The sequence below is a fragment of the Medicago truncatula genome, chromosome 4, assembly GCF_003473485.1.
Source record: "Medicago truncatula cultivar Jemalong A17 chromosome 4, MtrunA17r5.0-ANR, whole genome shotgun sequence".
Lineage (NCBI taxonomy): Eukaryota > Viridiplantae > Streptophyta > Magnoliopsida > Fabales > Fabaceae > Medicago > Medicago truncatula.
In genome coordinates, this window is record NC_053045.1 from 11,424,336 (window position 1) to 11,446,815 (window position 22,480).

The 22,480-nt window shown below is 39.5% G+C and overlaps 1 protein-coding gene across 1 annotated transcript; it reads left to right on the forward strand.

Annotated features, from left to right (window-relative positions):
• The first annotated feature begins 7,857 nt into the window (after positions 1-7,857).
• On the forward strand, positions 7,858-22,222 carry LOC112420765 (uncharacterized). Its single transcript, XM_039832617.1, has 11 exons — positions 7,858-11,152; positions 11,204-11,303; positions 11,596-11,959; positions 12,017-12,368; positions 12,561-14,295; positions 14,392-14,751; positions 21,101-21,194; positions 21,312-21,377; positions 21,513-21,686; positions 21,945-22,113; positions 22,203-22,222. The coding sequence occupies exons 1-11, from the start codon at positions 7,858-7,860 to the stop codon at positions 22,220-22,222; spliced, it is 6,729 nt and encodes a 2,242-aa protein (XP_039688551.1).
• The last annotated feature ends 258 nt before the right edge of the window (positions 22,223-22,480 follow it).

The following is a 22,480-nucleotide window of genomic DNA, read 5'->3' on the forward strand; positions in this document are numbered from 1 at the left end:
TAGTGACGTGACAGTGGTTAACTGGGGAGAGGGACGAAATTTTAAATGATTAATGATTGCAAGGCTAGTTTGCAAGGATTAGCGAATACATGGACCAATTTTTAAACGACCCCTAATTGCAAGGATCAAATACATATTTAAGCCTATAGACAATTAGTCTTTCATCATTTTTATCTTCCTCTTCCTCCAATTAAAAAAAGGTATTTGTGTGTTTTTAAAAGACAGTTTAGTCTTTTGATGGTAAATATCTAATTGTCAATGCTATTTTTTCAAAATTCCATTGAAGAGCATGTGTCTGCATTCTATAACTTTAAGTCTTCAATTTGAGCAATATAATTCATAGTCAAAATTCCATTGGTATAATTGTTATTAAGCACATCCTTTTGCTCTTCCTGACTTTGAGTTGAGAAGATTTAAGCAATATGAAGGATTGGAGGCTTCTTTAATGCCATTTACTTCAACAACTTTAGTGGAAACTGATTTGGAGGAATCAACATTAACATATAGAAGAAAAAGCACCAACAAGAGAAAGGAGTATTGCCTCGTCATTTAAAATCTACTCTTAGGCTAATGTCTTGAATGATAAATATTGTAGATTAATGTAAAGATATTTTAACATATTGTAAATTAACCATTGTCCTAAATTGCCAACATTGTAATCTCGATCTTCCTAAAGGTCCTTCCATCTATGAATATTAGAAGCATATATCATACTCTCTTTCGATAGTTCTACAAACGAGCAGCTTTATCAATGTCTATCTTATCGAGGTGAAAGAAGAGCGGAGTTACTGAGCTGATTTAAGTCATGAAGTCACCTGTTTTCTTAATTACTAATAGTTGCTTCCAGATTTTAGCAGATATGCATCAATATTAGGTATGCCACCTCCTTGAGCACTTACTTTCAGGGTTCGCTCGCATTCGGCTTGTTTCCCCGGTAACTAATTAATTACTTCATGATAAGACAAATTTAGATCAATATTAGGTAAATATGTCACCTTCATAAGTGCCTAAGTTAGGGTTATACTTCCGTGGAGACAAATCTCACACAATAGTAAAACTAGTAGCATAAAGATAAACAACGACTTTAAATTAAATAAATTATCTAACAATCAGAATAGAGGTTCATCTTAGAACCCTAGCCTAAAAATATTTAGTTAATCATAGTAACTAAAGAAAAATTACAAAATAAATAAAACATACCATATAAAACTTGGAGTGAGGAGAGAGACTCCTCCTTTGAAGCTCCTAGTGCTTTCCTTCCTCTTGAACCACTTCATTCCGATTGTCACCACTTATGCGTCTTTGGTTGTTTCCATGGTTACCTATGTAACGCCCTAGTCGTTGTTTTATTTATTTTTTATTTATTTAGAGTCTTTTATACAATTTTAAATAATATTTGTTGATTATGAAGTGTGTTATATTTTATTATATGGTTTATTTTAATATTAATTAGAATAAGTGGGAATTTGAATTAATTGGAGTTTTGGGGGTTATGTTATAATTAATAGAATTAAGGGGGAGTTAAGTGAAATAAAGGGGGAGTTAAGTGTTGGGAGTTAGGAAAAGAGAAGTCAGAAAGCAGTTTACGTGAAAACAGAGTTTTGGGAGAAAAGGGAGAAGAGCCAAGTGAACCAGAATTGTTGTGCATTTGTTCATCTGAATTAAGGTAAGGGTGAGGTTTGCTTCAGTAGTATAGTTATTGAATTCTGATTTTGGTTTAACAGGTTTATGGTAGAAATTGGGGATTATGGGTTTATGATGAATTATTGGGTTTTGAGTGTAGAGATTGTTGTTTTGATGTTAGAAATAGGTTCTGAGTGTATACATCATTTAGTTTTTACATCTGTAAACTGATTTGGGGAGTGAAATTGAGAAAATTGGGATTTTGGGGAAAAACCTGCATTTTGCCCGTACTGATATTCATCGCTCGCCTCGCGAGTAGCCTGAGCTCACCATAGCGAGTGAGCAACTTCATAGCTCGCCTCGCGAGCAAGACAACTCGCCATGGCGAGTACCTGTGAGAAAATCTGACTTTTTGAATTGTTGTTATAAGGTACAAGTAGGATAGTTTTGAGTGCTTAGATGATTTTAGAGAGGACTGAGACAATTTTCAGATTAAAAAGATGAATAGGGAGCTTAAAATTGAAGTTTTAGTGAGAAAAATGTCAAAACTCCTGAGAGCAGCCTCTTCCTGTTCGCCTTGAACTCGCCATAGCGAGTGACCCATTTTCATGGGTTCGCCATAGCGAGTAGATGTACTCGCGAGGCGAGTAGTCCAGTTTCAGAGCTGTTTGTTATTTAATTGATGAATGGTAATGAATGATCTTGATGTATGAGCATAATTATGATAAATTGTGCATGTTCTGGGATTGTTGAAATACTGATGATGATCTGTTGATGACTGTGATGTATGTTATGTTGATTAAATCATACATGTTTGTCATACCCAATTTTGGACCGTTTAAAATCTCTTGTCCGTATTTTAAAATGGTTCACGTTCCCTTTTATTCGTTTTTTTGTACCATTTAAAATTCGGATTTCTTGTCTTTAGTCATTCAAAAAGTTTTTATTTTTACATTTAAATCAACGTTCGCATTTCACACTTTCATTTTTACGTCGCATAGTCTTTTTTTTAATCGTAACGATCACGTCAAAAAAAAAGAGAAGGCCTGATCGCATTTTAAAAGGCGTTTTTTTTATTAATCATTTCAAACAAAATTTCGGCAGGGAGGATACTTTGAAGTACCTCATGTCAGATTTCGAAGGGATTTTTTTTTATTTTCTTTTTAGGCTAGTTTGTTTATTATTATTATTATTTTTTTTACTTTTATTTTTTTTAGAAAAAAAAGAAAAAACAAAAGTCACTCACGTGACTTTCTTCTTTCCCTTTTCTTTTCTTTTTTTATTATTTATTTTTTTACTTATTTTACTCATTTTGTTTTTTTATTTATTTATTTATCTTTTTGTCAAATCTTTTTCTCCAAGTCTCAGCTGCAGGGGCATTTTGGTCATTTGTTTGTACCAGAGCCAACCCTAGTTTGTCACTATAAAAACACTGTCAATCATTGGGAAATGAGCCAGAATCACTGTTCACGTCAGAAAAATCAGCAGCAATTCACAAACACTCATTTTCTACTTTTCCAACCCTTTTTCAGATCAAACACTAAAATTACAAAGAAATAACATGAACTCATGAAGAACATTCATAGATTCATCAAAATCCAGCAACACAAAACTTAAACAAAACCTCAAATCAGCCCATACAACCACAAATCATCATCATCCCAAACCAAGGAAGAACTGAACCGTAGCAAAAGAGGGGGAAACGAACCGGACCGAACCGGAAGGAGAGGAGCAGAACCGGACCGGACCGGAAGGAGAGAAGCAGAACCGTAGCAAAAGAGGGGGAAGAGAACCGGACCGGAAAAGCTAGGAAAGGAGGAGACCGGAAAAAGAGGTAAAACTTCCACACTTTCATTTGTAGATCTAGGATTTTTGGTGTATGTTTTCGAAATTTTGAGTTTGGATTCGAGTAGAGGAAGGGAAGAGGAGTGTTTTGATGTAAAAAAAATTCGAAAAAAAAGCAAAAAAAAAACTCCGGCGCGGCGGCGCTCCGGCCGACCACCACGCCGGAGTTGCTCCGGCCACCCCTCCCCCACCTTCTTCTCCGGCGAGATTCCTAGAGAGAAGTGGGAGCTTCTCTCTCTAGGTTTTTAGAAAGAGGTTTTTTTTGTGAATTGTGTTATGTTTTTTTGTTAAAACTCTTTTATAGTGCTTTTTTTTGGTTGGATCTTGTGCACATGCGCATACTGCAATTCAGTGCTCCATCGCGTTACAGCCCTTGGATCTGGATCATCCCTTGATCAGAGGGCTCCTGTGTATCTTGATTTTGGATCAGGTGTGTGTTTTTTCTGCGTGAGTGTGGTGTGGTTTCTGTTTGGACCGTCAGATCGTTGATCTGACGGTCACTGTGTGTTCAGTATAATCCCTTTGTTTCTATGTTGTTTTTGTGACCCTTGGATTGTTGGATCCAATGGCTGTGATGAATCCAGTGAATGAATCTGGACTATTGATTTAATCCAATGGTCCAGAATTAATCCTGCTGAGCCAATATTTTTTATTCCTTATTTTTAATTATCTTTATTTTTAAATACTGTTTTTACACTTTTTTTGACATTTTGTGTCTAAAAAAATTCAAAAAATATTTTTTCACCATTTTAATTTCCTCTAATTTTAAAAATCCATCCTATTTGTTTCCTTTTATTTTTTTGTTTATCTCTTATATGATGATCTTAATTTTTATTTGTCTTAATTCTTGCTTATTATTTCTTATGTCTCATTCACCATAATATTTCTTGTGATTACTAACCATTTAATTTTTGTCTTGAATCATAGCATGCACATTTAATTTTCTCATCATTTTATTTTGTCATTGACTTAGTATGTATAAATAGGGAATTGATGTAATTTTATTTCTCGCATTTTATTTTGGCATAAAGGCCTTAGGGTTGTATTTAGGAATTGATGTAATAATGTAGGTAACACAAGCACCGACACATGCACCGACACTACCACATTTTATTTACCGCTTTCCGTTAGTTTTTACGACGTTACGTTAGTTTTCACCGTTAGTTTAGAAAAAAATCATTTTTCTCAAAAAGTCAAATATGCAAAACTTCAAAAATCATTTTCTTAATAACTTTTTTTCTTTATTTTCTTAATCAAACTCTCAATCAATTTTAATTCAACTTCAATCATTTTCAAAATTTAAAATCAAGTAACCTCACTCATTTCTTTTATCTCATGCCTTGAGGCCTCTTTCTCTTCTTAAAACCTATTTCAAAAAAATCTTAAAATCAACCTAACCCACTAAAGAAATTTTTGAGTGGAACTACGTCGGTTTTGATCCCTTTCCAAAAAGGGTACGTAGGCAGAGGACTTGTCCTTCCAAATCAAATAAAAATAACCAAAAACATACTTCTTCTCCCTCCATTCTTTCACTTAGATTTTAGGTAATAATTTTTCAAGTAAGCCAAATGAATTTAGCACAAGATAATTTAGGTAAGCGGTTCCTTCGGAGTACCGAAGTCGTTTAGGGTGCTTAACACCTTCCCTACTCGAAACCAACCCCCGAATCCAAAGTCTCGAAAAGGGTTTTTACTCATTTTTTCCCTTCCCAAGAATAAAAATCAAGAGTTCAAAGATTGACGATTCAAATCAATTAATGGTTTGACATCCGAAAATCGCGAGCACAGAAATGGCGACTTCACTGGGGATATAGATCCTACACGGGTTAAACCCACCTTACTCTCTTTATTTTGTGCTTTATTATTTGTTTATGCTTTGTAAATATTTTGCTTACATGTTTACTTTATTACGTGAGTGGTGAGATAAGCTCTACACCCGAGCTTGAGGGAAACTTAAGATAGGACGGTGGTATAATCATAGTTCCATGCCAAGATTACTCTTCGGTATTGGCACATGTGATAACCCCACTCAACGGAGGGATCTTGGAAGTATATGTTGTCAACGTGAGTACTCATGTTTGGCATGCTATTTTCAAGTGACCTTTGAAGTTGAGGACCTTTAGTCACCTTTAACCCATCTTGGCCTTTTAGGAACGTAGTGCGGTGGCTAATCGAGAGTACTCTTGAATTAGTTGATACGCGATACTACACCCAAACGAGACTTTCCGACGAATATAATTGGAATGGGAGTACTCCCGTCACCCGATAAATATTCGGAAGTGGTTAAAGACTTTGGGAACTTGGTAGAACCCTTGTTACAAGTGCAATCTAAAAACCTTAGTCCTTACCAAATGGCGTTGTTACCCTTTGACTCCAACATATGAATTTAACCTCATCATGCATACATGCATCCATCCATAAATATTTTTTCCATTCATCATTTTTTTGAAGGACTTATAAAAGCTTTGTTGTAAACATTGTAGATATGAGGAACCTTAGGCAATATAGTTTCAGGAGGCCAGATCTCTTGAGTTTGAGGAAGCTAGGGAAGAAAGTGGTTTGTATGGACGATTTCTACAAGCAACATGGAAATTTGATGGGTGTTGTTAAGACAGATATCGACGAAGGGCTTCTCAACGCTTTTGTTCAGTTCTATGACCCGAGCTACCATTGCTTTACTTTTCAAGATTACCAGATTCTCCCCACCTTGGAGGAGTACTCTTGTTGGATTAATCTACCAGTGTTGGACAAAGTACCTTTCAGTGGCCTCGAGGAAATCCCCAAGCACTCAACCATTGCCGCAGCTCTCCATCTTGAAACGGACGAAGTGAAAGCACATCTCATCACTAAGGGAAAACTTTTGGGTTTCTCCACCGATTTTCTTTACGAAAGGACCACATTCTTTGACAAAATGGGGGTTGCCTATGCCTTTAACTCCATCCTTGCCTTGCTTATTTATGGCCTCGTACTCTTCCCTAGCCTCGACAACTTTGTGGACATTAAAGCCATTCAAATTTTCTTGTCAAACCCTGTCCCTACCTTATTAGGTGATACTTACCTCTCCATCCATAGGCGCACCCAGGCTGGTCGTGGAACTATCCTTTGTTGTGCACAATTGCTATATCGATGGATCACCTCGCACTTACCCCGAACTCCTCGCTTCACCACCAATCCAGAAAACCTTCTTTGGTCAAAAAGACTCATGTCCCTGACTCCAACCGAGGTAGTGTGGTACGATCGGGTTTATGACAAAGGAACTATTATTGACAGTTGTGGGAAATTTGCCAATGTACCACTTCTTGGTATAGAAGGAGGAATTAGCTACAATCCTACACTTGCCAGACGTCAGTTCGGATATCCCATGGAAGGGAAGCCGCTCAGCATCTATCTAGAGAATGTATATTACCTCAACGTAGATGACAGTAAAGGCATGAAAGAGCAGGTTGTGCGAGCTTGGCACACCATTCGTAGAAGAGACAAGAGCCAGTTAGGGAGGAAGACAGGAGCCGTTCATGAATCATATACTCAGTGGGTGATAGATAGAGCTGTTCAAATTGGGATGCCTTACAAGATATCAAGATTTGTATCTGCAATCACTCCAGCACCACCCCTACCTATGACCTTTGACACCGAGAAGGAATACCAAGAGCGTTTGGTTGAGGCGGAACGTGAAGTACAAAAGTGGAAAGGGGAGTATCAGAAAAAGGATCAGGAATATGAGGCTGTGATGGCCCTACTAGAGCAAGAAGCCTATGATAGCCACAAGAAAGATGTGATAATCGCCCAGCTGAAAAAGGGTATCAGAGAGAAAGATGCCTCACTTGATCAAATTCCCGGGCGGAAGAAGAAACGTATGGATCTCTTTGATGGGCCGCATTCTGATTTTGAGGAGTAGCTCGGTTCAGAGGCTTGAGAGTCTTTCAGTTTGTTTTGATGTTTTTTGTGTAGTTACGGAGTCTATCCCTTGGCTTTGTTGTTAGAAAGGGAATTATCTTGTTTTATTTTGAAAGTTTATCCCTTGGCTTTGTTGTTAGAAAGGGAATTATCTTGTTTTTCTTTGAAAGTTTATCCCTTGGCTTTGTTGTTAGAAAGGGAATTATCTTGTAATCAACTTTGTTTTTTTATGTTTTGTTTAGGTTGGTATGTTTACAAAACTGCTTTTATAGGTCCTTCAATAAAAAAAAAAAAAATAAAAAAAATAAAAAAATATATATATAAAAATCGCATATTTTGGCATATAGCATATCATGCATCATATTGCATTCATAAAAAGTATCAAAATCCAAGTCTCATACTCTCCTCATTTCTGCCTCAGAAAAGCAAAGTGGCCCGGCGTATTCAGTACAAACCCGCTCGCATTCACAACACTCGAGCTCATATCAAGAAAAGGATGTTAGCGGCAGAACAGGAAAACGCTCAGCTCAGAGAGGAACTGGTTAACCTCAAAGGGGAGATGGAAAGAATGGCACTTATGATGGAAACTATGATGGCTGAGAGAGAGCAAGCAGCAATCTCCAATTCAACTCCTGTTATGGTCGTCACAGCTGCACCTGAGGGTCCCCCGCAACCATCTCCGACTACTACTACAACTATCGGTCTCACCCAGCCTCTGATGACTGATTTTTCTTCTGGTAATATGGCAACTATGGGCAACTCAGGCTTCCGTCCTCTTGGCCCCCAGGGTCCCTTTGCTACTCCTCAGTATTCCATGCCTTCAGGCTACCCTTGGGGCATGCCGATTGCAACCAACGGGGGTTTTGGTCCAGGCGCTACTGAAATGCCTTTCGCACAGGGTCAACAGACATCGGCACATTTCCAGATGAGTCAACCGATTCCTCAAGCTACCATGACTCAAGCAGGTCCTACTGTGCATGTTGGGCCACAACATGAAGAACAGATTTATCACTCCGACAGTATAATGGGGGATGACAAAGCAATCGATTGGGAAGAAAGGTTCGGTGCTCTAGAGAAGAAGATGAGTAATATGCGGGGAAAGGAAACGGTCGTCCAAAGCATATATGACCTTTGCTTGGTACCAGATGTAAACATACCTCCAAAGTTCAAGATGCCTGTATTTGAGAAGTATCAAGGGGACACATGTCCACAAAATCATCTAACTATGTATATTAGCAAGATGATAGCTTACAAGAATAATGTTCCCTTACTCATTCACTGCTTCCAGGATAGTTTGACTGGTCCGGCACATACTTGGTTCATGGGGTTGAAAGGAGTCACTACTTTTGAACAGTTGGCTGAGGCCTTCATGCAACAGTACAAATATAATACCTATCTGGCGCCAAGTCGCAAGGAGTTGCAGTCCTTAACCCAGAAAGATAAAGAATCGTTCAAAGAATACGCACAACGCTTCATTCAAAAAGCTGCTCAGATTCGTCCTCCCTTGGATGAGAGGGAACTTTCAGAATTGTTCTATGAAACCCTGAGCCCTTGTTATTCAGAAAAGATGATTGTCTGTGCATCACAGAAGTTCACTGACTTGGTGGAAACAGGAATGCGTATCGAGGAGTGGGCTCGTAAGGGAGCAGCTGTTTCGGGAAGTTCTTCAGGTGGTTCTTCAGGAGTTTCGTCCAGTGGTAATAAGAAATTTGGAACTGGTTACCCAAAGAGGAATGCTCAAGAGGTTAGCATGGTGGCTCATGGAGGACCTCAGCCCGTGTACCCTAATCACCCCTTTGTTGCCAACATCACCCCACAAATGACCGCACCCCAGAACCCAAACTATCAATCACCCAGACCTCAAGGACCTGCACCATACTACCCCCCATTATACCAACCACTATACAACCTACAACAATTCCCTCAACAACCATATTACCCCCAACAACCATACCAACAAAGACCACAGCAACAACCCCGTCCTCAGGCTCCTTACAATCAGCAGAATCAAAGGCAACAATTTGACCCCTTGCCAATGACCTATGGAGCATTGCTCCCTTCTTTACTTGCACAGAATCTGGTCCAAACAATACCACCTCCTCGCATTCCGGACCCTCTCCCACGCTGGTACCGTCCGGACCTTCATTGTATTTACCATCAAGGGGCACCAGGCCACGATGTGGAGCGTTGTTTTGCTCTTAAGAAAGAGGTTCAGAAACTGATAAATAGTAAAGAGTTAACCTTCACCGATCCTGATGCTGTAGCTCAGAACAATCCTCTGCCTACTCATGGGCCTGCTGTTAATATGATTCAAGACGATCAGGAAGAGGCTCGCATTCTCTCTGTAGGTGATATCAAGACTCCTCTGGTACCGATACATGTGAAAATGTGTAAAGCAACTCTCTTCAACCACAATCATGAAGCTTGTGACATATGTTTGATGGATCCTCGTGGATGTATACAAGTCCAGAATGATGTGCAGGGTCTCCTAAATAGAAGGGAACTTGTGGTTACAAGGGAACCCGAGAGCAAGGACGTCTGTGTTGTCACTCCGGTATTCAGAGCCAGGAGGCCGCTGGTGATAAACCCTAACAGTACAAAGCCCGTTGGTACTCCCTTGGTAATTTGTGTGCCTAGGCCCACGCCTACTACTGCTCAGAAAGCTGTACCCTATAAGTATGAAGGCACGATTCTTGAGCCTGGAAGTGAGACAACTTCACCTGTTGCTGTGGATAATATCGCAGAGAATAGCCGGATTTTGAGGAGTGGCCGCATCTTTCCTACGGTGGGTCCGAAGAGTGTTAGTGTTCCGGTCGATGAGCCAGTAAAAGAGCGAAACGCCGGTAAAGGTAAAGCTGGGGAGCAGGCCAAAGAGTTTGACTTTGAGGATGCCGATGAAGTCTTGAAGCTGATCAAGAAGAGTGAATACAGGGTGGTGGACCAGCTGTTACAAACGCCTGCGAAGATTTCCATCATGGCCCTGTTATCAAGTTCTGGTGCTCATCGGGATGCCCTGAGGAAAGTACTAGACCAGGCATTTGTAGATTATGATGTAACTCTGGGTCAATTCGAAAGCATTGTGGGGAATGTGACCGCGTGTAACAGTCTGACTTTCAGTGATGAAGATCTCCCGGTGGAGGGGAATAAGCATAATCAAGCATTACTCATCTCTGTACTTTGCAGAACAGACTCGTTATCCAACGTCTTGATAGATACCGGCTCTGCACTTAATGTGATGCCCAAGTCAACTCTCGACCAATTGGCGTACTCCGAGGCTCCTTTGAGACTTAGCAAGGTGACAGTAAGGGCCTTCGATGGAACTAGGAGATCGGTGTATGGTGAGGTAGATTTGCCAATTTCGGTCGGCCCACATGAATTTCAGGTTACTTTCCAAGTCATGGAAATCCAGGCTTCTTTCAGCTGTTTGCTCGGCAGACCATGGATTCATGACGCTGGGGCTGTGACATCTACTCTCCATCAGAAATTGAAGTTTGTAAGTCGTGGAAAGTTGATCACTGTGAGTGGCGAGTCGGCCTTTTTAATCAGCAATTTGTCTGCTTTCTCTGTTATCGGTGGTAGTAGTTCGGACGGGCCATCATTCCAAGGGTTCTCTGCCGAAGAAAGTGTCGGTAAAATTGAGACTTGTATGGCCTCGTTGAAGGATGCCCGGAGAGTAATTCAGGAAGGCAAAACCGAAGGCTGGGGTCAGCTAGTGGAGTTGCCAGAAAACAAGCGTAAAGAGGGAATCGGTTTCCTTAACAGTAAGCCTGGGATGTTCGACCCTACCAGAGGTTCTTTCCACAGTGCTGGTTTCATTCATGATTAGACCAATGCAATTTTAGATGATGCACCTGGAGGAGTGACACCGGTCTTTGTGACGCCTGGAGGAGCTTGCTGCAACTGGATTGCTGTTGACATTCCTTCTGTGACACCCCGCTCTAAGTAATGTGTTTGTCTTGTCTTTTGTTGTTTTTTTTTGTTTTTAAGAAAACTCCTTTCGTTCTGCCCAAGGCGAAAGTGAAATCATGTAGGGCTTTGTTTTGCTTCTAGTACTTTTATTACAAATAAAAATCGTCGTTTCTATCACGGCTTTTATTACTTTTTATTTTTTGTTGCTTTTTCTGGAAAAAATGGTAATACAAAAATCCAAAAAAAAATCATTCTCTTTTTCTTTCAAATTTCAAAACCAAAGGTCTGCATTTACTCATTAAAATCAATCATGAATCATGTGCAGACTGAACATAAGTGAATCCGTTGAACACAGTGACCCCATGCTTTCTCCCAACTTTGAGGTCCCGGTTTACGAGGCTGTGGCAGAGGAGGATGAGGAGATCCCGAATGAGATCAAATGGACGTTGGAACAAGAAAGGAAGACAATTCAACCTCATCAGGAGGAGATAGAAATCATCAATCTGGGTACTGAGGAAGACAAGAAAGAAATCAAGATTGGGGCATTGTTGGATGTATCTGTCAAGAAAAGAGTAATTGAGCTTATCAGAGAATATGTTGATATATTCGCATGGTCATACAAAGACATGCCGGGTCTAGACCCTGATGTCGTTGAACACAGACTACCTTTGAAGCCTGAGTGTCCTCCGGTAAAGCAGAAATTGAGAAGATCTCATCCTGATATGGCCCTCAAGATCAAAGAGGAGGTGCGAAAGCAGATTGATGCAGGTTTCCTAGTCACATCAGAGTATCCTCAATGGTTAGCCAACATAGTGCCTGTTCCAAAAAAAGATGGCAAAGTCAGAATGTGTGTTGATTATCGGGACTTGAACAAGGCTAGTCCGAAGGATAATTTTCCTTTGCCTCACATTGATGTATTGGTTGATAACACTGCTAAGTGCAAGGTTTTCTCCTTCATGGACGGTTTCTCCGGCTACAATCAGATCAGGATGGCTCCTGAGGATAGAGAAAAGACGTCTTTCATCACGCCCTGGGGTGCTTTCTGCTATGTGGTGATGCCATTTGGTTTGATAAATGCTGGTGCCACTTACCAGAGGGGTATGACCAAAATCTTTCATGATATGATTCACAAAGAAATTGAGGTCTACGTAGATGATATGATTGTTAAGTCTGGCACAGAAGAAGAACATGTTGAGTATTTGTTGAAGATGTTTCAGCGGTTGAGAAAGTACAAGCTCCGGTTGAATCCTAACAAATGTACTTTCGGTGTTAGATCTGGTAAACTCGTAGGCTTTATCGTCAGTCAAAAGGGTATTGAAGTTGATCCCGACAAGGTCAGAGCCATCAGAGAAATGCCTGTTCCAAAGACAGAGAAGCAAGTCAGAGGTTTTCTTGGTAGACTCAATTATATCTCCAGATTTATCTCTCACATGACCGCCACATGTGGACCAATTTTCAAGTTACTCCGCAAGGATCAAGGAGTGAAGTGGAATGATGATTGTCAGAAGGCTTTTGATCAAATCAAAGAATATCTGTTAGAACCTCCAATTCTTGTTCCTCCAGTTGACGGAAGACCTTTGATCATGTATTTAACAGTACTAGAAGATTCCATGGGCTGTGTTTTGGGTCAACAAGACGAAACCGGAAAGAAAGAGCACGCTATCTACTATTTGAGTAAGAAGTTCACTGATTGTGAGTCCCGATATTCTGTACTTGAGAAAACTTGTTGTGCTTTAACTTGGGCTGCCAAGCGTCTCCGTCATTATATGATTAATCATACAACTTGGTTGATATCCAAGATGGATCCTATCAAGTACATATTTGAGAAGCCAGCTTTAACTGGAAGGATTGCTCGCTGGCAGATGTTATTGTCCGAGTATGATATCGAGTATCGCACTCAGAAAGCAGTCAAAGGTAGCATCTTGGCAGAACATTTGGCTCATCAACCAATCGAAGACTATCAACCAATCAAATTCGACTTCCCAGATGAAGAGGTTATGTATCTAAAAGCAAAAGATTGTGACGAACCAGTGTTCGGTGAAGGTCCTGATCCTGAATCCGAATGGGGTTTGATATTTGATGGAGCTGTTAATGTCTATGGAAGTGGAATTGGTGCGGTGCTCATTACCCCTAAGGGTACTCACATCCCTTTTACTGCGAGGTTACGTTTTGATTGCACAAACAACATCGCAGAGTACGAAGCTTGCATCATGGGTATCGAGGAAGCCATCGATTTGAGGATCAAGAAAATTGTCATTTATGGAGATTCCGCTCTTGTGATTAACCAGATCAAAGGAGAATGGGAAACTCGTCATCCTGGATTGATTCCCTACAGAGATTATGCAAGGTGTTTGCTGACTTTCTTCAACAAAGTAGAGTTACATCATGTGCCCCGCGATGAGAATCAAATGGCAGATGCTTTAGCTACTCTATCCTCAATGATCAATGTGAATGGTCACAATACTGTGCCAGTAATCAATGTCCAATTTCTCGACCGACCTGCTTATGTGTTTGTAGCTGAAGCAATTGATGATGACAAGCCATGGTATCATGATATCCAAGTTTTCCTTCAAACTCAAAAGTACCCACCTGGGGCATCCAACAAGGACAAGAAAACATTGAGAAGATTGTCAAGCCGTTTCTTCCTTAACGAAGACGTTTTGTATAAAAGGAACTTTGATGGGGTCCTACTTAGATGTGTGGATAAGCATGAAGCAGAAAAATTGATGTGCGAGATTCATGAAGGCTCTTTCGGAACTCACTCATGTGGGCACGCCATGGCGAAGAAGATATTGAGAGCTGGGTACTACTGGATAACAATGCACGCTGATTGCTACAATCATGCCAAGAGATGCCACAAATGTCAAATCTATGCTGACAAGATTCATATACCACCATCTATGCTCAATGTCATCTCTTCCCCGTGGCCCTTCTCTATGTGGGGCATTGACATGATTGGTCGGATTGAACCAAAGGCTTCCAATGGGCATCGCTTCATATTAGTGGCTATCGATTATTTCACCAAGTGGGTTGAAGCAGCATCTTATGCCAATGTGACCAAGCAGGTAGTGGTCAGATTTATCAAGAACAACCTCATCAGCCGCTACGGTGTTCCCAACAGAATCATCACAGACAATGGCACAAATCTGAATAACAACATGATGAAAGAGTTTTGCGATGACTTCAAGATTCAACATCACAATTCTTCTCCTTACAGACCACAGATGAATGGGGCAGTTGAAGCTGCAAACAAGAACATCAAGAAGATCATACAGAAGATGGTAGTTACTTATAAGGACTGGCATGAAATGTTACCCTACGCTTTGTATGGATACCGTACCTCAGTGCGAACCTCGACAGGGGCAACCCCTTTCTCTTTGGTATATGGTATGGAGGTTGTACTACCTGTAGAGATTGAGATTCCTTCTTTAAGAGTCTTGATGGAAGCTGAATTGTCTGAAGCTGAATGGTGCCAGAGCAGGTACGACCAGTTGAATTTGATTGAGGAAAAACGTATGGCGGCTTTGTGTCATGGACAGTTATATCAGTCAAGGATGAAACAAGCATTCGATAAAGGAGTCCATCCCCGCGAATTCAAGGAAGGAGATCTTGTGCTCAAATGTATCAAATCCTTTCAACCAGATCCTAGGGGCAAATGGACGCCAAACTATGAAGGTCCCTATGTGGTGAAGAGAGCTTTCTCTGGTGGTGCTTTAATTCTTACAGATATGGATGGAGAGGAGTTACCTCGTCCTGTGAATTCTGATGCAGTCAAGAAATACTTTGTCTAAATATATAAAAGAACAGCTCGGTAGGTCGAAAACCTGAAAGGGCGGCTTAAACCAAAAATGAGCGTCTCGGTGGATCGAAAACCCGAAAGGGCGGTCCAGGCAAAAGTTAGAGAAAAAAAAAAAAAAAAAAAAGAGAAATTATCCTGATAGATCGAAAACCCGCAAGGGCGATCTATGCAAAAATTAAGGATCGAGACAAGTAACTGCATCAGATGAAACATCACTCGCCCGAGACACCTTGACTTTCAGAAGTTCTCTAATGTTGAAGCATCCAAACTGTGGAATTCAAAGTGGTTAAGAAGTATAGCGGTTATTGTGTTCAATGTACCTATCCCATATAATTACCATATTCCAACTCTTTGTAATCTGTGGTGCCATGCCTTTAGCCGGTCACCATTTCTATTAAATCAATTTGAGCATGTGCCCCTTTGTTGGAATTCTTGTTTATTCTATGTGCAAAAAAATCTTTCTTTCGTTTTTAGTATTAGTATTTGAAGCAAAAATTTTGAAAAAAAACTTTTCTAAAGATTTTATGTTTTCTTTCTAAAAAAAAAAAACAAAAAAATGACAAACATATTATCTTTAAAAACATGTATCACATAAGTATGTGTCAACAGTTGGTCCGAAACAAGCAGGTTCAACAAAGGAGAAATAGTCATTGCAAAAAAAAAAAAAAAAAAAAAAAAAAAAAAAGAGGCGCCCTAGTGGATCGAAAACCCGAAAGGGCGGTCCAGGTAAAAATTAGGGGCATACAAAAAGAGAAAAAGAAAAATGTCTCCCCGGTGGATTGAAAATCCGAAAGGACGATCCAGGCAAAAGTTAGAGAAAAAAAAAAAAAAAAAAAAAAAAAAGAGGCGCCCTAGTGGATCGAAAACCCGAAAGGGCGGTCCAGGTAAAAATTAGGGGCATACAAAAAGAGAAAAAGAAAAATGTCTCCCCGGTGGATTGAAAATCCGAAAGGACGATCCAGGTAAAAGTTAGGGATTTCAAAAAAAAAAGGAATAAATACAAAAAGCAATGACTATTCAGACAAGACAGTACGGTGTTGCATTGGTGAAATGACGACTTCTACCCCGGTTTGTGAGGGCTGTACCCCAACGATGGTTGATTCATTCCCCGTGACTTTATCCCCATTGAAGGCTTTGAGTGTTCGTACAGTGATGCCGGGCCATTCTCCTCGTAGACCTGCCCAGTCCTGTCTCAACAATCTTACCATTACACCATCATATGAGTCTCATACATATTCATTCATTCATGCATACCTAGCACGCATATAAACATCATCCATACATAGTTTCTTTTTTTACCCAATATTTTGCTTCATTATCCTCAAAATGTGTCTAAATTCGGGTATGTTATAAAACTAATCATGCTTCAAAGTGGCAGGTCTCGCCAGTAACCAGTCTATACAATTGCCCCATCGTCTTCAGACAATTTCATTGTTCCCCTCAGGTGTATCTTTGTCAAGTCACTCCCCTGATACCAAGCTTTACATTGTCTTTACTTTCACCGGAGGCTTTTGCTTTTAGCAAACCCTGTCGGTCCATCATGTCTTTACATTCGCCACTCGTCGGCTAATCATGTTTTTACTTTCGCCACTCGTCGGCAATTAATCATGTCTTTACATTCGCCACTCGTCGGCCAATCATGTCTTTACTTTCGCCACTCGTCGGCAATCAATCATGTCTTTACTTTCGTCACTCGTCGGCTAATCATGTTTTTACTTTCGCCACTCGTCGGCAATTAATCATGTCTTTACATTCGCCACTCGTCGGCCAATCATGTCTTTACTTTCGCCACTCGTCAGCAATCAATCATGTCTTTACTTTCGCCACTCGTCGGCCAATCATGTCTTTACTTTCGCCACTCGTCGGCAATCAATCATGTCTTTACTTTCGCCACTCGTCGGCAATTAATCATGTCTTTACATTCGCCACTCGTCGGCAATCAATCATGTCTTTACTTTCGCCACTCGTCGGCCAATCATGTCTTTACTTTCGCCTTGAAACATTGTCATTTATACTTACCTATCATTTCTTTCCCCAGTGATACCTATCCATTTGGCTCCCAGTCAGCCTCTGCATCATCGTTACCTTCATACTTACATCATATTCAGTCGTATTATCACATTCATCAGCATTACATCTCTGGCGTTTCAAATGGTCCAAAATTGGCGTTTTTATATATTTAAGTCTCTCCGACCCTTTGGTTTAAAAAGTTCTCTTTTAAAACCTTTGTGACGAAGAAACTTAAATAGGGGCATCTGTCATACCCCAATTTTGGACCGTTTAAAATCTCTTGTCCGTATTTTAAAATGGTTCACGTTCCCTTTTATTCGTTTTTTTGTACCATTTAAAATTCGGGTTTCTTGTCTTTAGTCATTCAAAAAGTTTTTATTTTTACATTTAAATCAACGTTCGCATTTCACACTTTCATTTTTACGTCGCATAGTCTTTTTTTTAATCGTAACGATCACGTCAAAAAAAAAGAGAAGGCCTGATCGCATTTTAAAAGGCGTTTTTTTTATTAATCATTTCAAACAAAATTTCGGCAGGGAGGATACTTTGAAGTACCTCATGTCAGATTTCGAAGGGATTTTTTTTTATTTTCTTTTTTAGGCTAGTTTGTTTATTATTATTATTATTTTTTTTACTTTTATTTTTTTTAGAAAAAAAAGAAAAAACAAAAGTCACTCACGTGACTTTCTTCTTTCCCTTTTCTTTTCTTTTTTTATTATTTATTTTTTTACTTATTTTACTCATTTTGTTTTTTTATTTATTTATTTATCTTTTTTGTCAAATCTTTTTCTCCAAGTCTCAGCTGCAGGGGCATTTTGGTCATTTGTTTGTACCAGAGCCAACCCTAGTTTGTCACTATAAAAACACTGTCAATCATTGGGAAATGAGCCAGAATCACTGTTCACGTCAGAAAAATCAGCAGCAATTCACAAACACTCATTTTCTACTTTTCCAACCCTTTTTCAGATCAAACACTAAAATTACAAAGAAATAACATGAACTCATGAAGAACATTCATAGATTCATCAAAATCCAGCAACACAAAACTTAAACAAAACCTCAAATCAGCCCATACAACCACAAATCATCATCATCCCAAACCAAGGAAGAACTGAACCGTAGCAAAAGAGGGGGAAACGAACCGGACCGAACCGGAAGGAGAGGAGCAGAACCGGACCGGACCGGAAGGAGAGAAGCAGAACCGTAGCAAAAGAGGGGGAAGAGAACCGGACCGGAAAAGCTAGGAAAGGAGGAGACCGGAAAAAGAGGTAAAACTTCCACACTTTCATTTGTAGATCTAGGATATTTGGTGTATGTTTTTGAAATTTTGAGTTTGGATTCGAGTAGAGGAAGGGAAGAGGAGTGTTTTGATGTAAAAAAAATTCGAAAAAAAAGCAAAAAAAAAACTCCGGCGCGGCGGCGCTCCGGCCGACCACCACGCCGGAGTTGCTCCGGCCACCCCTCCCCCACCTTCTTCTCCGGCGAGATTCCTAGAGAGAAGTGGGAGCTTCTCTCTCTAGGTTTTTAGAAAGAGGTTTTTTTTGTGAATTGTGTTATGTTTTTTTGTTAAAACTCTTTTATAGTGCTTTTTTTTGGTTGGATCTTGTGCACATGCGCATACTGCAATTCAGTGCTCCATCGCGTTACAGCCCTTGGATCTGGATCATCCCTTGATCTGAGGGCTCCTGTGTATCTTGATTTTGGATCAGGTGTGTGTTTTTTCTGCGTGAGTGTGGTGTGGTTTCTGTTTGGACCGTCAGATCGTTGATCTGACGGTCACTGTGTGTTCAGTATAATCCCTTTGTTTCTATGTTGTTTTTGTGACCCTTGGATTGTTGGATCCAATGGCTGTGATGAATCCAGTGAATGAATCTGGACTATTGATTTAATCCAATGGTCCAGAATTAATCCTGCTGAGCCAATATTTTTTATTCCTTATTTTTAATTATCTTTATTTTTAAATACTGTTTTTACACTTTTTTTGACATTTTGTGTCTAAAAAAATTCCAAAAATATTTTTTCACCATTTTAATTTCCTCTAATTTTAAAAATCCATCCTATTTGTTTCCTTTTATTTTTTTGTTTATCTCTTATATGATGATCTTAATTTTTATTTGTCTTAATTCTTGCTTATTATTTCTTATGTCTCATTCACCATAATATTTCTTGTGATTACTAACCATTTAATTTTTGTCTTGAATCATAGCATGCACATTTAATTTTCTCATCATTTTATTTTGTCATTGACTTAGTATGTATAAATAGGGAATTGATGTAATTTTATTTCTCGCATTTTATTTTGGCATAAAGGCCTTAGGGTTGTATTTAGGAATTGATGTAATAATGTAGGTAACACAAGCACCGACACATGCACCGACACTACCACATTTTATTTACCGCTTTCCGTTAGTTTTTACGACGTTACGTTAGTTTTCACCGTTAGTTTAGAAAAAAATCATTTTTCTCAAAAAGTCAAATATGCAAAACTTCAAAAATCATTTTCTTAATAACTTTTTTTCTTTATTTTCTTAATCAAACTCTCAATCAATTTTAATTCAACTTCAATCATTTTCAAAATTTAAAATCAAGTAACCTCACTCATTTCTTTTATCTCATGCCTTGAGGCCTCTTTCTCTTCTTAAAACCTATTTCAAAAAAATCTTAAAATCAACCTAACCCACTAAAGAAATTTTTGAGTGGAACTACGTCGGTTTTGATCCCTTTCCAAAAAGGGTACGTAGGCAGAGGACTTGTCCTTCCAAATCAAATAAAAATAACCAAAAACATACTTCTTCTCCCTCCATTCTTTCACTTAGATTTTAGGTAATAATTTTTCAAGTAAGCCAAATGAATTTAGCACAAGATAATTTAGGTAAGCGGTTCCTTCGGAGTACCGAAGTCGTTTAGGGTGCTTAACACCTTCCCTACTCGAAACCAACCCCCGAATCCAAAGTCTCGAAAAGGGTTTTTACTCATTTTTTCCCTTCCCAAGAATAAAAATCGAGAGTTCAAAGATTGACGATTCAAATCAATTAATGGTTTGACATCCGAAAATCGCGAGCACAATGTTGTTTAAATGAGTGGGATGTAAGTCATATTTCATATATGCATTGTTAAGTTGTATGTAGATATACACAAGTGGAGTCCATTGCATAAGCATATAAAGCGGGAGGGCTCTTGCCTTGGAATGCATTGTCGTTCAAAGCGGGAGGACTCATGTCCTGGAACACCTTGTTGTTCAAAGCGGTGAGGACTTATGTCCTGATGAATTCTTTAACCATTCAATTAGCGGTGAGGGCTTCGACCCTAAATTTGGTACCACATGCATAATCGCATGTATTGAGGAGTCTAAGTGGTGTTGTCATGTCATTTGTATGAGTCGTTATTGTTGGTTGGAATTGCTATATTGATGATGATGTTGTTGATTTATGAAATATATATATATATATATATATACATGTATTTTATATCTATATTTAATGTTGTGAATCTCACCCCTTCTGCTTGAAAATGTTGCCCTTTCTATGGGTAACTTGCAGGTGATCCTGAGTAGTAGGTGGTGGCTCAATGTCTAGGGCTCTGATACGTATGGGATGAGATTTAATTATTTATTGTTTCATTCCTTATGTATTATATTTTGGAACATGCTGATGTAGCCCTATTGTTGTTTGAATTAATTTGATGAGGCTTTTATGCCAGGATTATTTTGTGGAGTTTAACATGGATGTTAATGTTGTTATTTAATGAAAGACATTCCGCTGCAATGAAGTTGATGTTTATTAAATAGTTTTTATATTCTATTTAAGAATTTTTGAATTAGCAGTGTAGCATGCCCGTTTGGTGTTTAACTCTGATGAATTATTTAATATTTAATTGTTTTGGGATAACGGGGTGTTACAATTGGTATCAGAGCAGGTTGGTCCGTCCGGCCAAGCAGTAGAGTCGTGTTGAGCCACCTAGGATAGAGTGTCAACTCTAATGTTGTCTTTGTTGTTGTTCTGAATTGTTGTTTCTTATGTAGAATTTCTGAGATGGATGGTAGAAACGATGCTGCTGCACTTGAGGCTGTTGCTCAAACTGTAGGACAACAACCGAATGCTGCTGGTAATGATGGTGTGAGAATGTTGGAAACCTTTCTGAGAAACCATCCACCAACATTCAAAGGGAGGTATGACCCTGACGGAGCTCAGAAGTGGCTCAAGGAGGTTGAAAGAATTTTCAGAGTTATGCAGTGCAGTGAGGTACAGAAGGTGCAGTTTGGGACACACATGTTAGCTGAAGAAGCTGATGACTGGTGGGTAAGTCTGTTGTCTGTGCTTGAACAGGATGGTGTTGTGGTGATCTGGGCTGTGTTCAGGAGAGAATTCTTGAATAGGTATTTTCCGGAGGATGTCCGAGGTAAGAAAGAGATCGAATTTTTGGAGTTGAAACAGGGGGATATGTCTGTTACCAAATATGCTGCTAAGTTTGTAAAGCTTGCAAAGTTCTATCCCCATTATAGTGCGGAGACAGCTGAGTTCTCCAAGTGCATCAAGTTTGAGAATGACTTGAGAGTTGATATCAAGAGGGCTATTGGTTATTCGAAAATAAGAAACTTCTCTGATTTGGTAAGCAGCTGTAGGATCTATGAAGAGGATACGAAAGCTCATTACAAGGTGATGAGTGAGCGTAGAGGCAAGGGACAACAGAGTCGTCCGAAGCCATACAGTGCTCCTGCTGACAAGGGTAAACAGAGGCTGAATGATGAGAGGAGGCCCAAGAGGAGAGATGCTCCTACTGAGATAATTTGTTTCAAGTGTGGTGAAAAAGGCCACAAGAGTAATGCTTGTGATAGAGATGAGAAGAAGTGCTTCAGGTGTGGTCAGAAAGGACACACTTTAGCTGAATGTAAGCGTGGGGATATTGTTTGCTACACTTGCAATGAGGAAGGTCATATCAGTTCGCAGTGTACTCAGCCTAAGAAGGTTAGGACAGGTGGTAAAGTGTTCGCGTTGACTGGCATGCAGACTACTAGTGAGGACCGACTTATCAGAGGTACTTGTTTCTTTAATAGTACTCCTTTAATTGCTATTATAGATACTGGTGCTACTCATTGTTTCATTGCTATTGACTGTGCATATAAGTTGGGTCTGGTTGTATCTGATACGAAAGGAGAAATGGTTGTTGAAACTCCAGCTAAGGGTTCGGTAATTACTTCTCTTGTTTGTCTAAGGTGTCCGTTGTCTATGTTTGGTAGAGACTTTGAAGTCGATCTTGTTTGTTTACCGTTGACGGGTATGGATGTAATTTTTGGGATGAACTGGTTAGAGTATAACCGAGTTCATATCAATTGCTTTAGTAAGACGATGCATTTTTCTTCTGCTGAAGAAGAGGGTGAAGTTGAGTTCTTGTCTACGAAATA

Coding starts and splice junctions, on each gene's coding strand:
- LOC112420765 (XM_039832617.1), top strand. CDS start 7,858: ATGTTAGCGGCAGAACAGGAAAACGCTCAGCTCAGAGAGGAACTGGTT. Junction 14,296..14,391: donor GCTATCGATTATTTCACCAA/GTGGGTTGAAGC, acceptor TGTTCCCAACAG/AATCATCACAGACAATGGCA. Junction 22,114..22,202: donor TGAGGACCGACTTATCAGAG/GTACTTGTTTCT, acceptor TGTGCATATAAG/TTGGGTCTGGTTGTATCTGA.